The sequence below is a fragment of the Seriola dumerili genome, unplaced genomic scaffold (genome assembly GCF_002260705.1).
Source record: "Seriola dumerili isolate Sdu_G_001 unplaced genomic scaffold, Sdu_1.0 BDQW01000432.1, whole genome shotgun sequence".
NCBI classification, from domain to species: Eukaryota; Metazoa; Chordata; class Actinopteri; order Carangiformes; family Carangidae; genus Seriola; species Seriola dumerili.
Window position 1 is genome coordinate 1,445,298 of NW_019174687.1, and position 18,386 is coordinate 1,463,683.

General features: G+C 40.5%; 1 protein-coding gene across 1 annotated transcript; it reads left to right on the forward strand.

Annotated features, from left to right (window-relative positions):
- The first annotated feature begins 1,618 nt into the window (after nucleotides 1-1,618).
- LOC111233826 (putative ferric-chelate reductase 1) lies at nucleotides 1,619-17,674 on the forward strand. Its single transcript, XM_022761730.1, has 14 exons — nucleotides 1,619-1,820; nucleotides 2,197-2,341; nucleotides 6,074-6,221; nucleotides 6,338-6,454; nucleotides 6,594-6,665; nucleotides 6,842-6,940; nucleotides 8,194-8,344; nucleotides 8,764-8,877; nucleotides 9,093-9,208; nucleotides 10,828-10,868; nucleotides 11,095-11,153; nucleotides 11,240-11,263; nucleotides 11,484-11,542; nucleotides 17,618-17,674. The coding sequence occupies exons 1-14, from the start codon at nucleotides 1,619-1,621 to the stop codon at nucleotides 17,672-17,674; spliced, it is 1,404 nt and encodes a 467-aa protein (XP_022617451.1).
- Nucleotides 17,675-18,386: the final 712 nt, after the last annotated feature.

The window sequence follows — 18,386 nt, forward strand, 5'->3', positions numbered from 1 at the left end:
TTCCAATAGTCCATCCGTCAGGTCGTAAAACTGCTGCAATATTACCTTGTGCTCCACTTTAAAACGCTGGAACAGTGGAAATGACATTGCACTCACACACATTACAGTCACACTCGGACGTTGTTCTGCAGAGTTCAGGCAGTGTTTCGCTCTACTGCAGCAAATTGGTGAGTAGTCATTTCAGTTTACAGGAAACATTATTTCTTATTTTTTTATGACAGTTTTAATAAGTGGAGGTGATTTCTTTGCAGTAAAAAGTCAAAAAGTCTCCTGTCATTGGAACAGCTCTCGTTCAACATGTACTGCAGTGAACAGTCCAGAATACAAATGTCTCTGCTGTTGTTTCAGCTCACACACTTACACAGCACTCTGTTTACACACATCTTTTCTCATTTCTGCACACACTCTGTAAATCACCAAACTGTTATCAGCTGCTCCAGCAATTGACTCAACACTGGACAAAAACACAAAGCAAAATCCACAGAAGAAGTCATGCACTGAGAAATTATTGATTTATAGTCATAGGCTTAGAACTGGCTTAGTTACTGTGTACAACATTTCGACATCCAGACAAAAACCTTAAAGTTATTATTATTATTAGTATTTCAAAATTTGTGTCCGAACCCTGAAACACAGAAGGACTCCCACATTCACACAGACCACCTGTCTTTCACGGAGGGACAATAATGTTCAGGAATAACTCATCAATAGCTTTACTGCTCGGTTTGACTGTGCCACCACAGTAATGCGGTCATTGTGAGTGAACAACACATAAATCAACAGACTGATTACATACTGTAAATGGAAATTAGCTTAATTTAGTTAATTTTATTTATTCATCACCTGCTGCATTTTACACACTTGTTGACAAGTTAATCCACATATAAATAGAATCTTTAGGCTATATTACTGGCTCCCTTTTAATTAGCTAACTGTTGGTTTGCAGATGCTACGGCAGCAGTTTGTTGACACCTGTCCAAGTCTTCCCACAATGTAACAGATAATTTTACAGATAATTTTCTACTTCTGTGCTACTAATAAGTACAATTATAGGAAGTGTAGTGGGAAGCTCACTGTTTGTTTAGGTGTCCATGTTTTGTTTGATTATAAAACAGGTCTAGGTTCTATATCAATACTGTGAAAGTATCAAAGCCTCAGTCCACAGAGAAATGCACACAGCCTGTATTCAGACACTGAGCCTTAAAACCAGCCATCAGGACTTCTGGAACTTTGTGATGTCACAACAAAGCAGTCACCACCCCCAACCCATGCCCCAAGCCCCGCCCACCTGGACCCACCATTCAGCCTTGCAGGATTTGGTTTCTCTGAGTGTTTTACCTGAAAACTGCTATATTATTATTGGATCACTCAGAAGTCAGTCAGCCAATCAGAATAGAGGCCCAGAGCATCCTCTCTTCTAATTGGCTCACCAACCTGTTGTTATAAGAGCTCCAGAGAGAAGCCTGAGAGAGGAGATGTAAAACTACATTGAGATGGTTTTTGGGTCTTAAAACCACAAAAATATTTTCTTATGGATCAACGCTTCAAATAAAAGTGATTTCTTTTGTCCTTTCAGATGCCCTGGACGCCCCGTGACAGCTGACACTTCATCCTGTAAATGTCTCTGGGCTTGTGTTGTCTCCTCTTCATCTCTGTGTCTGTGTGTTACTGGGTGCCAGCAGACTGCTATGCCAATGGCAAGGTCAGCAAAGTCTGTGGCAGCATGGAGCCCCACCATGGTGCCCCTGGTCAGACCACTGCCAGCCCTTACCACCTAGCAACCAACACAACCACGTTCAACCCTGGAGATCACATCAAAGGTGACTAATAACTGTTGTTCAGATAGAGATGTTGAATCCAAACCATCATATAAAATAATATAAAATACAACGTTTCATCCAAACTTAAAGGAAATCCTCCTTAAAACAGGATTCCAAATGTCAGTTTACTTTAAGTTTTTAAATATACACTTGAAAAGGAAGAACTGTACATGTCATCTCAGTCTTTTATAAATAGAAAATTTGACCAAACTAATCCAATTAAAGAAGAATTGAAGATTAAACCTGGTCAAAATACAGGGCTTTATCAAACTTACGACTACCGGTATAGGTTAGTACGTTATTTATTTAGATGACAACAGTACATGCTTGTGTTAATAAATCTTTATTTTAATACCTTCATGAAAACACTTTCCAGTTGTTCTGTCTGGAACATCATACTTTGAGGGTTTCCTGCTTGAGGCCAGAGATGCAGCCAATCAGGGCTCTGTATCCACCACTGGCACCTTCACCCTGACCAATCCCAACAGGACACAGCTGCTCACATGTAATAAGCAACAGGTGTACATATGCACACATGCACACAAAATAATATAGTAGTGGGGAACACACAAAGATTATGTTCCCATTGTTCATCACAATCCATGCAAAAATATTATACAAAGCAAATATGAAAAATAACGTGCGTGTGTGTGTGTGTGTGTGTGTGTGTGTGTAGGGATCAGCAGTGAGCCATACAAGTGATGCCAGACAGACAGAGGTGACTGTCATCTGGAAAGCTCCTCACGATGCTCCCAGTGAGGTTCATTTCTTGTGAGTTTCATTCTCTTTCTAAATGCTAATTCAAAGCTAATCCATGAAACCTATGTTGAACAGCATCTACTGTGATAATGACAGATGCAGAAAAAATAGTTTACAGTTTACGCAGTTACACAGTTACACAGCTCCACAGCATAAAGTGTTATTAGCAATGTTAGCCTGTGTAACTTGATGTAACTGAGCTCAGTGACTGAAAGTAGCTAGTCAAGCTAGGACAGGTGGCCTACATCTATCTCTGTGCTGTTTATGTTTTGACTGAACAGGAAGTGAATATACAGTAGTATCAAGTTTCACTGTAAAAAATGACAGAGCAAATGCAGTAATGTAAAATATATAATTGGATAGGATAAGAATATTTTTTAAGATAAACACAAGAAACTTGTGCTGTAGTAACTGGACCAGACTCAGTGAATAACTCCCTAAGCCCTATGATAACTATTAATTCAGCTACACAGACTAATGAGCAGTGATAACTAACATGTCTTTGGGGTCATCAGGTGGGAACCTCCTTTCACCAGTGTTTCGTCTAGTTGGTCCCACGACACCTCCAGGAGGCTAGACAGTGATCACTGGCGTCCCAGAGTCACTCCCATAATGCCAGCCATCACTGCTCCTCACACCACAACTATTTTCTCCTTTATCTTGCCTATGCTACCACAAACAACACTATCATCAACTAGGACAAACCACACTAGCAGATTCAGCAAACAAACTCCCCTAACCAGTTGGAGAAAGTGGCGGCCATTTTGAATGAGGGAGGTAGAGTCAGGGAGAGGTGCCTGTTTGGGCTAGCTCTCCCCCACCGGGTTAGGCTGTGCTCTACCTCCCCCTACTCCCCCACTCTCCAACAACTCACCTAAAACAAACAAACTCACCTAGACAGTCAGAGACACACTACAAACCAATTCAGAGCAATACAAACAAACCAACTCACCTGAACTAACCGCATGGTCTCAAAGAGGCTCACAGAGGCCACACCCTCCACTTAAAAAAACTTCCTCTTCCTGGATTTTCTTCCTTGCTTCTCCTAAGAGTCTGTCTATCCTAAGTGCTCCCCCTGCTGGGCCCCCAGCTACCATTACTTCTTCTCATCCAAATCCACTGACTGGATCTTGCTGCCTCATCTGACATGTCCTTTACTATTTTCCTCACACTCTGTCCACTTGCTCCTAGCTCCCTTACCAAAGAGACAACAGACCTTGCTACAAATCCTCTACATCCTACTTCTACTGGACAAATCCTAACTTTCCATCCTCGCTGCTCTGCTTCTGCCCCTAACTCTACATACCTGAGCTTTTTCCTTTCATATGCTTCTTCAACTGAAGCCTCCCATGGAACAGTCAGCTCTATGAAATATACTTTCATTCTACTCCTAGACCACAAGACTATGTCAGGCCTTAACTTTGTACTGGCTATTTCCTGGGGAACAACAAGCTTTCCTCCTAAATCTACCTGCATTTCCCAATCACAAGCATCCTCTAAGCTGCCTTGCCTCCTTGCTGTCTTACCAACTTTCTCTCCCTCTTGAACAAACTTTATTGCAACTCTCTTTGTTTTAGACCCTCCTAAATTTGCCTGCCTCCGTAGGTCTTCTATTCCTGCAGCTAAGCTTTTTAAAACCTGGTTATGTCGCCACGTGTACCGGCCTTGCGACAGACTAACCTTACAGCCTGACAAAATGTGCTTTAGAGTTGCAGTACCTGAACACAATGCACATAGCGGGTCTCCATTTACCCAGAGTTTTAGGTTCTGGGGAGTTGGCAATACATCATATGTTGCCCCTATCAAGAATCTAATGCTACTTTCCTCCATACTCCACAGCTCTTTCCAGCTAAGCTTTTTCTTATCTACACCTTCCCAATTTAACCACTGTCCCTGCTTAGCCTGAGCCACTGCCTTTGCACCCCTTAATATCTCCTCCTGTCTACGAACCTGTTCCACCACTAGCTTTCTCTTTTCCTTGGGACCTGCTCTACTCCACACCGGTTTGCCTGGGCCAAGCCCCAAGCCTCCCCGGCCTATTTGAACATTACCCACAATCTCTGTATGCCTGAGCGTTGCTTCTGCCTCCTGCACTGCCATTCTTGGATTCCACTTTCTCCCCTTGATTGGGTTTGGAACCACCTTACTGACTACCACATCTTTACTCCCAGATAACAGGAGCTCTGTCCTAACCTTAGTACATTTAAACTCCTCCACTAGACTAGTTACTGGGAGCTGAAGTATGCCTTTCCCATACAGTGCCACCGTACTTAAACATCTAGGAACACCTAGCCACTTCCTAATGTAAAAGCTAACTAATCTTTCCATTTTTTCTGCAGCAGATAATGGAATCTCATAAACAGACATTGGCCACATCAGTCTGGGAAATAATCCGAACTGCAAACACCACAACTTCAATTTTCCTGGAAGCCCTGATTTATCTATTCTATCCAGTCCCTCGGCAACATCTTTCCGAAACTGCACTACCTGTTCTCCGTCCTTCAAGTCTGCCTTGTACCACCTACCTAGACTCTTTACTGATTTTTCCCTAATTATTGGAATTTCCTCTTCGTCTATTACAAACTTCCTATCACTTAGCTTCCCTCTACTTAATGAGATACTTCTAGAATATATATATACTGTTCAGTCATACAGTAACACAACAGAACAAGTTATTTTAGTATTAAAGCTAGCTAACTTGTCTGCTAAGTGAACCATTTTAAGTTATATGAAATATTATTTTTGTGATGCAATGCTGTTAGTGGTTTCTAATAGTGCTCATAGTCTCTCTTACTGCAAATTTATGATAAAAAAATAAAATGCAAAAAATTAATAAAGTATAATGTACAAATTCCAAATGAATCACACGACAGCTATTTGCCTCTTTTTCATCCATATGAAACAGCTAATGGCTACTTAAGTGCCTTGTTGTTTTTGCGCTGTACAGGATGGTAATTGATAAGTGCCACATTCGGGTGGTAAGCCGTCAGGCACTTATTAACCAATGTATGTTTCCATAGTTACGCTGATGACACATAACTTTACATCTCTGCTGAACCAAATGATACTGTAGCTATAAAGTGCATTTCCACTTGTTTTCTAGCAACATGATGCTGAAAGACTGATTTATGATCTTTATTTCCAGCCGAATTACTGTAATGCACTTTTCATTGGCTTCCCAAAAAATTTAAAAACTCTGCGGCTCAGCTGTTAACCAGAACAAAGAGGAGAGAGCACATTAGTCCAGTTTTTACCCAGGTGCAAATAGCGTCAGCCTAATCTTAATGATGCCTCCATTTCCACATGCCTCAATTTCAGAGACCAATCCATATCGAAAGCGTTTATCTGTGTGTGAAAGTTTCTCATTAAATGCGCATGGAAAAGTTAGTCTATCTTAATTTTAGGAAAGGTTGTGTGTCTGTCTTGACATCTTCTTGACATCATACTTGACATCTATCTAAACATTTTGATCTGTCTGTGGGTATATTTTCCAGCGTGACTGTAGTCGCCCACTACAGTGTATTTTGGGTGAAGCTGCCTGGACCAATCATTTATCGCCATGGTGTTACACCTCACCCAACTCCGCCCACCACTACATCTCCTCCGATACAGACGACCACACCCTCTATCCTGCCGGGACCTGTGAGTGTTTCAGTGTTTGAACAAATGATTGTGATATTGATTTCCTGTCTGGACATGAAGTGATCAATAAACCATATACCAATATAATATACTTCCTCCTCATCTTTTATGTTTAGTTCAATTCTGATGGCTGTGGCGAATTAAAATCCTGCCTATTAGACCCTCCAGGATGTGATCCACAAGATTCTCACTGCTTCTTTTTGTCCATGACCACAGACAGACAAGACAAAATGGTTTGACATTAACTTTTTGATTTACTAATACAGTTAGGTGAACATGCTTCATGTAGCATTTTAACATCAATAACATAGAGACATAGAAACATCTGTATCTTTATTATTAGAATAATGTAATCATCATTGTTCTCTGCAGTCTGTGATATTCGAGCTGAGTGGCCCAGCGGAGGGATATGTTGCATTTGCTTTGTCCTGGGACACATGGATGGTAAGCCAGTCAGTATACAGGCTGATCTTCATTGTACTTTGAGCTATGATCTTAGTGTGAGAAGAACAACTTTCTGTTACAATCCATTTACATGTTGCGCCTCTGTTAACCTGAGTATGACAGTATATGCTAAATATATCTTATGTTTTTGCATGTGTGTTTGTTTGTGTGTGTAGGGCAACGATGATGTGTATATGTGTGTAAAAGATGGGGACAGAGTATCAGTGAGTGCTGCCTTCGTTAGTGGACGAACACACCCTGACGACGAGACACAGGTGACAAAAGAAAACACACTCAGGATCAGTACAAGTTTTATCTGAATGAATCCACTGTGATATTAGCAGGAAGTGCAGGAGCAGACAACACTGAAGACTGGATATCAGTCACGATGTGGTTAGCTCAGCTTGGAGTCAAAGGGAAACAGTTAGCCTGGTTAAGACGTTCATAGACTACTAAAATACTTTCCTATTTATTTTGTAGTGGCAACGTAATCACTGTCTGGGGTCTGTTCAGAGGTGTTTTTTTGTATCCAGAGTCAGACACTGTCAACCTTTTCTGTTTTAACTAAACCACAGTCTTATAAAGCAGGTCTAGGTTCTATATTAATACTGTGAAAGTATCAAAGCCTCAGTCCACAGAGAAATGCACACAGCCTGTATTCAGAAGCCTTAAAACCAGCCGTCAGGACTTCTGGAACTTTGTGATGTCACAACAAAGCAGTCACCACCCTCAGCCATGCCCCAAGCCCTGCCCACCTGGACCCACCATTCAGCCTTGCAGGATTTGGCTTCTCTGAGTGTTTTATCTGAAAACTGCTATATTTTTATTGGATCACTCAGAAGTCAGTCAGCCAATCAGAATAGAGGCCCAGAGCCTCCCCTCTTCTGATTGGCTCACTGACCTATTGTTACTAGAGCTCCAGAGAGAAGCCTGAGAGAGGAGATGTAAAACTACAGAGATGGTTTTTGGGTCTTAAAACCACAAAAATATCTTCTTATGGATCAACACTTCAAATAAAACACAGGAGAAGAGGAGAATATGGAGCTTTAACCAAATGCTTAGAGTCTAAACATAACCATGAAAAATATTGAATAATGCTTAAGTCTCTACAATCTGCAAAAGTCAGACAAAAAGATTGGATATTTTGGCAGAAAACATTCAGAGCATTCAGTATCAACATTTGTGAGTTGCCAAACACATTATTTGTGTATAAATATCATTTCTAGAAGACAGGTTTGGCAAAGTTCAATAATACATACACCTCTAGTTAGGTTTCATTCATCATGTTAGTATAATCTGTACACAAACAGAAATGTAAAAACCTGAGGCTGTGGTTCAGGAGGCAATAGAAGATGGGTCTTACCAATTGTATCTGGCAACCAGCGCCACAGGCTAGCTGCGTCCTGTCTTTATGCTTAGCTCGGCTAACCATATCATGAGCACAACTCTGTGCAATATGAATGTCTTCTTGGACTTTATGTCTCAAACCACCAACCTGTTTTTGTCCTCTGTGTGAGTGTGTGTTTAGTCTGGGATCTCCTCAGTATCATGGCAGCTGGCAGATGGAGTGATCCAGTGCAGGTTCAGCAGGCCAGTCAAAATGGCCGATCAGGAACCAGGCCGCTATGATCTGGACCAAGAGTACTTTCTGTTTCTAACCAGTGGACATGCTCAGTATGGTAAGAGATGTCTGAACGCAGTGACCCTGAACCCCTGTGTCTTGTGTCTTAAAGTTCTTATCAGTCTGTCAGAATTTTATTGTGTCACATGACAGTTTAATCAGCAGAAAATCTTGAAATGTGTCTCAGTTTTATTTTTACAACAGGATGTCATTAAAGGAGCAATTTGTAAGTTTTGATATTGCAACATAGCCAGTGTAAGCATTAACAGCTGTTTACTGACCAGTGTTTCCAAGAGCTTCAGTTATCAGTTCAGAGTAAGTCAGCCTGCTGTTGTAGGCTTTATCTGACTTAGAATATCTGAGATTCCTACAATATCTGTTAAACAAGAACACTGGAAATGTTCATGTAGCACATGTGTTGAATGTCCCGGGTGTGGTAGGAATTTGTCAAGCTCCCTCTTTGTCTCTTTCCTCCAGGTAAAGTAAGGAAACATAGTCAACAGCCATTAGTCTCCAGCCACAGAAAACGTGTCACTGGCCCCCCTCAGGTCCTCACAGGTTCCCGAGGACCCATCATTATGAAAATGCATGGTGGGTTGCGTTCTTAATTTTTCCTTTGATATCACTAAGAGTTAACCCAAGCATATGTTATCCAGGCTCAGCCAGGTTTGATTCCATTACTTTAAGAGTTATCTACCACATATATGAAATACGTCAGCATGATCAGCATCTGAAGGAGGTGGAGGTGATGCAGTATGTTTCAGTGTAACATTTAGTGTTAAGCTGAACTTCCTCCACCTCTCCAGGTGCACTAATGCTGTTAGCCTGGATGCTAACCGGGAGTGTTGGTGTCTTCATCGCCAGCTTCTACAAGTGTGACTGGCCAAATCAAACTCTGCTTGGGCAGAAAGTCTGGTTCCAGGTAGATATTACACGCGCGCACTATTATTGCCATTTCTTTCACTTGATTCTTGGTAAAGCTTTGTGTGTGTGTTTGTAGGTTCATCGAGGCCTGATGATGCTAACTGTGACTCTGACCGCTGTAGCCTTTTGCCTCCCATTTTTCTACAGGAAAGGTTGGAGCAAGGTACAGTACACACACACCTATGCATACACACAATATGGGGGATGGAGGGGAATGTGCAGGATGAGACACACATACAAACTTTTTTTAAACTAAATGTGCATGTACAACTGTGTGTGATTAGCACAGCTCGGCCATGCAGATGCATGTTCGTTTCACCAGATGAGCCACCTGGGCGCCCTACATGCTTGACTCTTAACTCTGATCATTATTGCTGTTTTATCTGTTTCCATCATCTATATAATATGATATGAGAAAATCTATTGGCCCTAGCAAGACATCTAGTGGCAGCATTCTGGATTGCTAGCTTATCCTGCTAGCATGGTGTACGTGTGTGAGAGAGAGGTACTGTATATGATATTGTACAAATGTTGTTTAGCTCAGGGTTTTCGCTTTCACCATTTACATTCTCATCATGGTCTGTTTATAGGTTGTCAGTGGGATGGGAGTACAGATCTTGACTGGCAAAATGTAGGCTATATATTTTATATATTTATAGTCAGATACTGACCAGATGAGTATTTTTTCTGACTGGTATCATTTTAACAACAGCCAGGATTTACCAATAATAATCACAATAACAGGAAACATGGTGAGTTATATATATAATCTGTATATATACATATATATATCAGTGGCGGCTGCTGGTCTTATAAGGAGGGGAAGCTCATTTTCGGCCTACATCATAAAATGTGTCCGTTTATTTATATGTAATTTCACAGAGTGACAGAAGAGAGTCGCCAAACACAACACTAGTCGTTTTTAACAAAGACAAAGTCGCTGAGGATCAGTAACGTCTCCAGATCAACTCCGAACAACGGAATGAAAAACTTGAAAAATGCTCCGGTGGATGCTTATACTTCAAGATCGCTGATTCGCTCATTTCGCTGTCAATCAAAAAGGGACTCAGCCTCAGACAGATCATCCAATCATCATGCAGAAGCCGAGCGTCCGGGCCAGCCCACTGCCCCATAGACCCCCAGAGACGCTGAGCGTCCGATGGGCGGGACAAAGCCCAGCATTTATCCAATGACCGTCTAGTTTCGCTGCAGTGGAACAACCCACTCTGTGCTTCCCCACTGAAGTCAGTAGACGCTCGGCGTCTACACTGTGTAAAGCACTGTGGCGCTGCGGGGATGAATGAGAAGGAAGTCGTGTCGGTTACCTGTGATAAGCAGCTGATTCTGAACAAAAGATGAACGTGTTCTAGCGCATATTTAGTCAATGAAATGTACACACAACAGCACATATAAGACCACTTATTTTGTTGACATTTTAGGGGAAGCTGAGCTTCCCTTGCAGTCTTAGAGCAATCGCCACTGTTATATATGTATGTATGTATGTGTGTGTGTGTGTGTGTGTGTGTGTGTGTGTGTGTGTGTGTGTGTGTGTGTGTGCAGCATGCAGGTGTCCATCCCTATCTTGGCTGTTGTGTTGTGGCGTTATCTCTACTTCAGCCAGTAATGGCTGTGTTCAGACCACAACCTGACTCTCACAGGTAAACACTGTTTACATTTTATTTACACATGGTGGGTTTTCAAGGCTGATCCTAGTTTAAGAGTGAATATTCTTAAATAGAATTTTTTACTCCCCTACAAAAATGAAATAAAAGGATTTAGTATTCATCATGTTCAATTGTGATACTGGTATTTCAGAGGAGTCTTTAAATGTATATATGTATGAAAATGTGTGCAGCATCAGGTGTTATTTGTTTCTCTCTCCAGGAGGTTCATCTTTAATTGGGCCCACTGGGGACTTGGATATGTGATTGAGAGTGTGGCAGGTGAGTCCACTGATGTTTTGTAAAACACCTTCCTTTTATCCTACCTGGTTGTTTAAAGTTACACTGTGCTCTCTGTGTGACTACAGTGGCGGCCATGTTCCTGGGTACAAGTCAGTCATCACTGCTCCTCCCCCAGCCATGGGCAACACATGTTTTAATTGCCTATGTCACATGGGTGGCCTCGTTCAGGCTCCTCCTCCTGATCCACAAACGCTTTTACTTGAAGAAATGTAGGGAAACTTTCGTAAAGCTGATCGTGAACTCAGTGTTTTATTGACAGACGTTTGGGGGATTTTGTGATATTTTAACTATTGTGTGTTTCACTTACAGCTCTGGGGTCAGATGACCAACAGGCCATTCTTCCTGACCAATCAGAGCCCAGCTGCAGGGTGGGTACCTACTTCACGCCACCACACAAACAGATTTGTGTGTTTCATTTCATATCTATTTCTAAGTGAAATAAGTAAAATCATTTATTGTTTTTAACTGAGTGGCAACTAATCATAAAGCGACACATCAAATATGAAACTATGTAACTAAAAATATTAATAATGGTCACATTCCATTTAGGTACCCCTGCTATTGTGCATGCTGCCTGACAGATATGGCTCACTGACACATCTGAATGCACCTTAGTGCAATAATAATATTTCAAATGTGAATGCAAGGATCAGAATTGGCATATTTCCCCCCAACGCCATTAATTTGAAAAATCCCATTATCCACTAGAAATTTTAAAAAGGGGCCATTTCCAAGATGGCCACCATTCCATGGGAAACAAATATTTTACCGCAGAGTTTTACAAATTTGGAAAGATTTCAATGATTTTGCAATCGAATCATGTTTTTGACCATGAGGATGTCACAATTCTTAATATCAATTAAATAAATAAAAAAAAGTTTTTATGCTGATAAGGTTTTTGACCTGTACCCTTGGTATCATTGTTCTAATACAGCATTTTTAATTTGTAAAATGTAGGTAAATCATTAAAATTTTCACAGGATTCATTTTTTACAGTGTACTAAATATTACCTTCTACATTGTTAAAATATATGATTTGATACCTAGAGCATTCATATCAGAAAATTGTAGGTTATTTATTGCAAAAATAAGGGTTGTCCCTTATTTTTTCACACAATAGGTGGCAACCCTAATGAGCACACAAATCCAGACAAGAGCACACTGAGAAATAGCACAGCAGATGACTGCATATTATTACTCTTTTGATAAAACATGTTAGCCATGTGAAAATTCAAGATGGCCACCATTTTAAAGATGGCTGACATTTCTGGCAAGGAAATGTTTTTTTTTTTTGCAATAAGTTCATCCACAAATCTTCTCATGTGAATAATCTAGGTGTCAATCATTTTAACAATGTGGAAAGTGGAATTTGGTACACTGTAAAATAAAAATGAAATAAAACAAAACAATAATTACTCTACAAAAACACTTGCTAACTAACTGCTTACGAGTTAGCCTAGAGAGCTAATGTTAAGACAAGTAACAAGTAAATAGACTAAAATAAGTTTTGGGTCATCACTGCAAATACATTTTGTTTTATACAGAATTTTGCAAAATTTGAAATTGCACAAATAAAGCTCTGAGGAAATTTAAGACTTGTGAATTTGACATCCTCACTGTCTAAGACAAATGATTAAATTGCAAAATCATTGAAATCTGTGTCTTGGGTAAAATTCTGTGGTAAAATATGTATTTTCTTTGCCAGAAATGACGGCCATCTTGAAATTTCAAGTGGCTACTGGAATTTTTCAAATGAATGGCTCCAGAGAGATAAACATACCAATTCTGATGCTTTTATCCACATTTGAAAGATTATCACAGTTGTCTGCTGCACTAAAAGGTTTTCTGACCGCTGAGAGAAAGACCTTTTCTAACTCCGATCATACTCTTTATTTTAGGGCTCCTTCATGAAGTCTATCATCCTGGCTGTCTTGGCTCTGGGAAACTCTGGTCTCCTCGTGGCCTTGTTGTCATCTATTGTTGAAATCTGACATTAAATCACCAACTGTGACACACTGTAGCCTTTTTTATTCACGGCTTGGACTACAATCAAACTATATAATTCATTCAAATGTATTCTACGGTGTGTTTCCTGTTCATCATGTTCATATTCAATTTCTGGTTGTATTTGTGTATTTAGTTTAGCAGTTTGTGTTAGTTTACAATGACTCTGTTCTATTCTTATTGTCAGTGGCATCATTAATGTTTAATAACAGCACTATAGGAGCTAATTTAATAATTCATGGAAAGAAAACTCTTGAATCAGCAAAATACTACAAATGCTTAATATATATTTATGCTTATAATCACATTTTTGTGCTGTTATGCAATAGATTTGTCTGCCCTCTGTTCTGCACTCTTTATTCTCTTCAGTCTTCAGTCAGACAGTTTGTAGGTGGTTTCAGAGTCATTAGGTTCTGTAAATACACTGTGGAGTAACATAAATAGTGACATGAAAAATGTACTTTTGAATACTTCAGTATTTTTTTAAATCAAGAACTCCAGTACTTTCACTCAAGTAAAAACCTGACTGAACAACTTTCATTTTTATGGAAGTCATATATGATCAAGAGGGTCTATACTCTGGTTCAAGCTGCTTCAAGTAATGGAGCTCTGGACTTTGTCCACCTCTGAAGGTTTCACATGATGTAGTTGATTGTTGTAACCTGACTGAAGAACTGCAGAAAAACTCCTTACTTTTTGTCACTTATTATATTCAATGTGAACGTGATGGTGAGAAACAGTGAACAGCGGGGGGAGCTGAGGAGCTGGATAAAAACTACCTCTCTGAAGCAGATGGCAACAGAGTAAAATTATGGGAGCTCATCATCATCACTGGATTCATCATATCACCAGTTTGATGCATGAAGTCATGAAAAACGGCTAACACTGTATTCATCCTGAAACCCCCAGCAGATACAATGGGAGAAAACACCTGTGGTGTCAATTCATGATCCTGATAATCATGAATCTGACTGTGTGACTAAATATAAAATATTCAGACAGCCTGTTATCAAAGTAGAAAGAGTCCAGAGGACGTCCAGCATCAGTTCAGTGTTGGTCCAGTATTGGTCAAGGATGGGTCCAGGGTTGGTCAGCACCCTGTTGAAATTGCTATGTTTGTTATTATTATTAGCAAGCAAGCAAAACTTTATATATACAGCACATTTCATTCCAGTTGGAAGCACAATGTGCTGCACAAAACATGAATTACCAAGGGAGCTGCAACCACAAAAACTATGTGGATAGCTTGAAGATAAAACATTAGACACAAATTACAACAGACGCATAAAAGATACATATGAATTAAAAATCACTAAGAAAAATAAAATATAATGACTGGTCAGTAAAAAGATATGTAAATTAAAACTATTAAAAAGTAGGAATAAAATGTGTTTAATAAAATAATAAATAGACCAATGAAAAATAAGATATATATAAAGCCAAAAAAAAGGAATAGAAGTAAAATAAAATGGTAAATTAAGACCAGCAAACCAGAACAGGAATGTTTTCAGTTTTGATTTAAAATTTGATATTGCAGCAACACCTCTGATATGATCAGGCAGCAGTGGCTTAGAGCATATAAGCTGAAGCAGTTTCACCCGTTTTTGTGGAGACCCCGGGAATAACCAGACGGCCTGTTCCAGCTGACCCGAGGGGTCGAGCTGGTTCATACCTCACAACCACGTCAGATAGATACTGAGGTGCAAGACCACGTACGGCCTTAAAAACAAGTATTAAAAATTTACAATCAAATCTAAAATTTACTGGAAGCCATAGTAACGACCTCAGCACAAGTGTTATATGGCCCTAGTTAAAAGTGTGACAGCTGCATCCTGCAGTAGCTGTGGACGATCCAGATGTTTTTTGGATATTCCTGTGAGTAGTGTGTCACAGGATGGCTTGAAATAAAAAAGCACTGATGAGTTTTTAAGCATCATCCTGGGATGAAAAGCTCCTGACTTTTTGAATAAAATTGCTCAAATGATAAAAAACGGTTTTCACTATGTGGCCTATTCGGGCCTGAGCACTGACCGTGCGCATGGATTTGTGAACAGAGAGTAAAGATTCATACAGAGCTCTGTTTTTTCTCAGATGACCCTGATGAGGCTCCATAGACACCTCTCAATACGTTAACAGAACACTAGGTGAACGGCTCTCTCTTTCTCTCTCTCTCTCTCTCTCTCTCTCTCTCTCTCTCACGCTCTTTTAATTTAATTTTTTTTCAATTCAACAGGCTTTGATAGCATGACTACTTCAATGTGTTGCTACAGCACAGTTACAGTCATTCAATGGAATTAAATCATCAAAGAAAAAAGAAAAAAAAATATCAATAATAATATTAATATAATAAAATACAATATAAGAATAAATTCACTGTTGTTTGTGGAGTTTGCATGTTCTCCTCATGCCTGCATGGGTTCCCTCCGGGTACATTACATCACATTAGGTTAATTCTAAAGTGTCCATAGTGTTAGTGTGATAAGCAGTATAGCTAATGGATGGATGGAAAACAGTGAATTTCAACAAGACAACCCTGCTTTGTGGTGAGGCCATGAACATTCATCTCCAGTATTTCAAACACCCAACACCTAATATAAATAGTTTGAGTCCTAATCTGTCCTCATTGGCCCCCTGTTCTTTTTATTTGCTGATTGTTTTCAGGTCATATCACAGATATCATCTTATATCACAGACATTATTCACTGGCTCTCAGCGCCGATCTGACAACAAATCTTTCTTGACTAAAGTCTGTGAATGTTCTCATTCGTCCAGGTCATAGTAATCTCTCTCTCAAATTAAATCGAAGGCAACTGGACTTGTATTTGTCTGTGGAAGACGTTTCGCCTCTTATCCAAGCTGCTTCATCAGTTCATCATGTATTGGTCTCTCTAGTCCGCACTAGTCTGACCAAGAAAATGGAGAAGGACCCAGGTATTTAACCTCTTGTGGGTGGGTCCAAACAAAGTACCTGTGAAAGTACTGGTTTCACCTGACCATTGTTGTGGTCTCATGTGGACGACCGTCGTTAGGGGTCAGGTGACCCTGTTGTTGAATCAAAATCAAAGCTTGAAAATGGCACAAGATGAAACCATGGTGTCATACGATGTGACCTCTCCTTGTTCACCTGTATTCCCAACCATGGAGGCAGTGGAAACCGTGAGGAATCATTTGAAAACAAGATCACACACTACATGACAGAAAAACCTCAACCAGATCAGATTTGCCAGTTACTGGATTTATGCCTCACAACCACATATTTCCAGTTTAACGGCAATTTCTACAGACAAAAGCACGGCTGTGCTAGGGCTCACCTGTGTCCCCCATTGTGGCCATCTATACATTGGAAATGGTAGAGCGAAAGGCCCTCAACTCCTTCAAGGGAACTCCACCAAGCCATTGTTTAGGTATGTGGATGACAACATGGGTAAAGATTAAAACACAAGATCTACAAGCTTTTACCCAACACATCAACTCAGTGGACAAGAACATCAAATTCAACACAAGACGAGGAGTCAAAGAAACCACCTACCTTTCCTTGACTGTGATGTCCACCTTGCTGGGACAGGAGCCTTCACATTGAGTATACAGGAAGCCCACGCACACAGACCAATACCTTCTCTTTAACTCACATCATCCACTTGGAGCAACAAACTGGGTGTTATCAGAACCTTGCAACACAGGGCTGACAACATACCAACCTCCACTCGGGCCCAAGCAGAAGAGCACAAACATCTAAAGGGAGCTCTGAAAACTTGTGGCTATCCGAGTTGGACCTTTGGCACAAACAACAACACGCTCCAGAAAGAATACCAACATGGAGGATGCTGAGAAAATGCAAGATAAACGCAGAAATATAGTCATTGCCATTACGTGTCTGGGGTCTCAGAGAAACATCCGGAGATTTTTAACAAACATCAAATCCCTGTATGTTTCAAACCCAGTTAACAACTCAGGCAGAAACTGGTTACATCCAAAGACAAAACACCACACAATCAGAAAAGCGCAACCTGATATAATGGCGGTTCAAATGCAGTGAGGATTGCAATGACTCCTATTATATTGGGAAACTAACACCTTTTAAAGCAGATACGTATGGCCCAACACAGGGAGGGCAAACTCTTCAAGGCGCCTGGTCCTCAGCTGTCTTACTCCCACCTAAAGGAAAAGGCACACTCATTTGAAGACAGCCAATGTCAAAAATCCTTGGACAGGGAAGGACAGATGGTTTGAAAGAGGGAGTCAAGGAAGCATCATATGTACAAAGTGGAGAGCGCCATCGCAAACAGGGGAGGTGTCTGCGGACACCCATCTATCCCCATCTACAATGTCGCCCCTTTCATCGGTTACCCAGGAGGGTCAACAACATAACCTCAGACGACTCTCAACGATCGTCATCGCACCAGGGCTCAGCCTGACCCTAACGGGACTGTCGTTCACAGGTCCGGGACAACAACCAGGGTGTCACCTGGAACCCCAAACGACGGTCCGTCCACTGAAGACCCACAACAATGGTTCCAGGTGAACCAGTACTTCACAGGTACTTTGGTGAATACCACCCACAAGAGCGTATAATACCTGGGTCCTTTCTCCATTTTCTTGTCAGACTAGTAGCGGACTAGAGAGACCAATACATGATGAACTTGATGAGAAGCAGCTTGGAGAAGAGGCGAAACGTCTTCCACAGACAAATACAAGATCCAGTTGCCTCGATTTAATTTAGAGAGAGATTTCTTGACTAAAAGTAAAAGGTGACTGCTGCAGGTGCTGCTGTGGAACCAGTGACCATTAGAAATAAAACGCTCTGCTTCCATCTCTGTTTTTAAATCCAGGCTAAAGACACATTTTATTCACTGGCCTTTTTAGCCCACTAATCTTTTTATCTAATATCTATTATTCTGTATTTCTCCCTGCCATTTATCCAGAATTAGACATGTGGATCAGATCTAAAAGTCTCTGAGTGACTGAATGAAATGTCACAAGTCTTTTATTCTATTTATTTATTTTTTCAAATGATGCACTGGCAACAAGTGGCAGCAAGTCCGCGTAGCTCGTAGTTTTTTGCAATATATTTGTATATATTAGTATATTTTTTGTCGATTGATGTTTTTTATTCTACATCATTGTTTCGTCTGACGTATGGAGAAAATAATGTTTGCACAGATGGAAAGAACTCCTGGCTTTAAAGTTTACCAAATATGGAGTTCAACA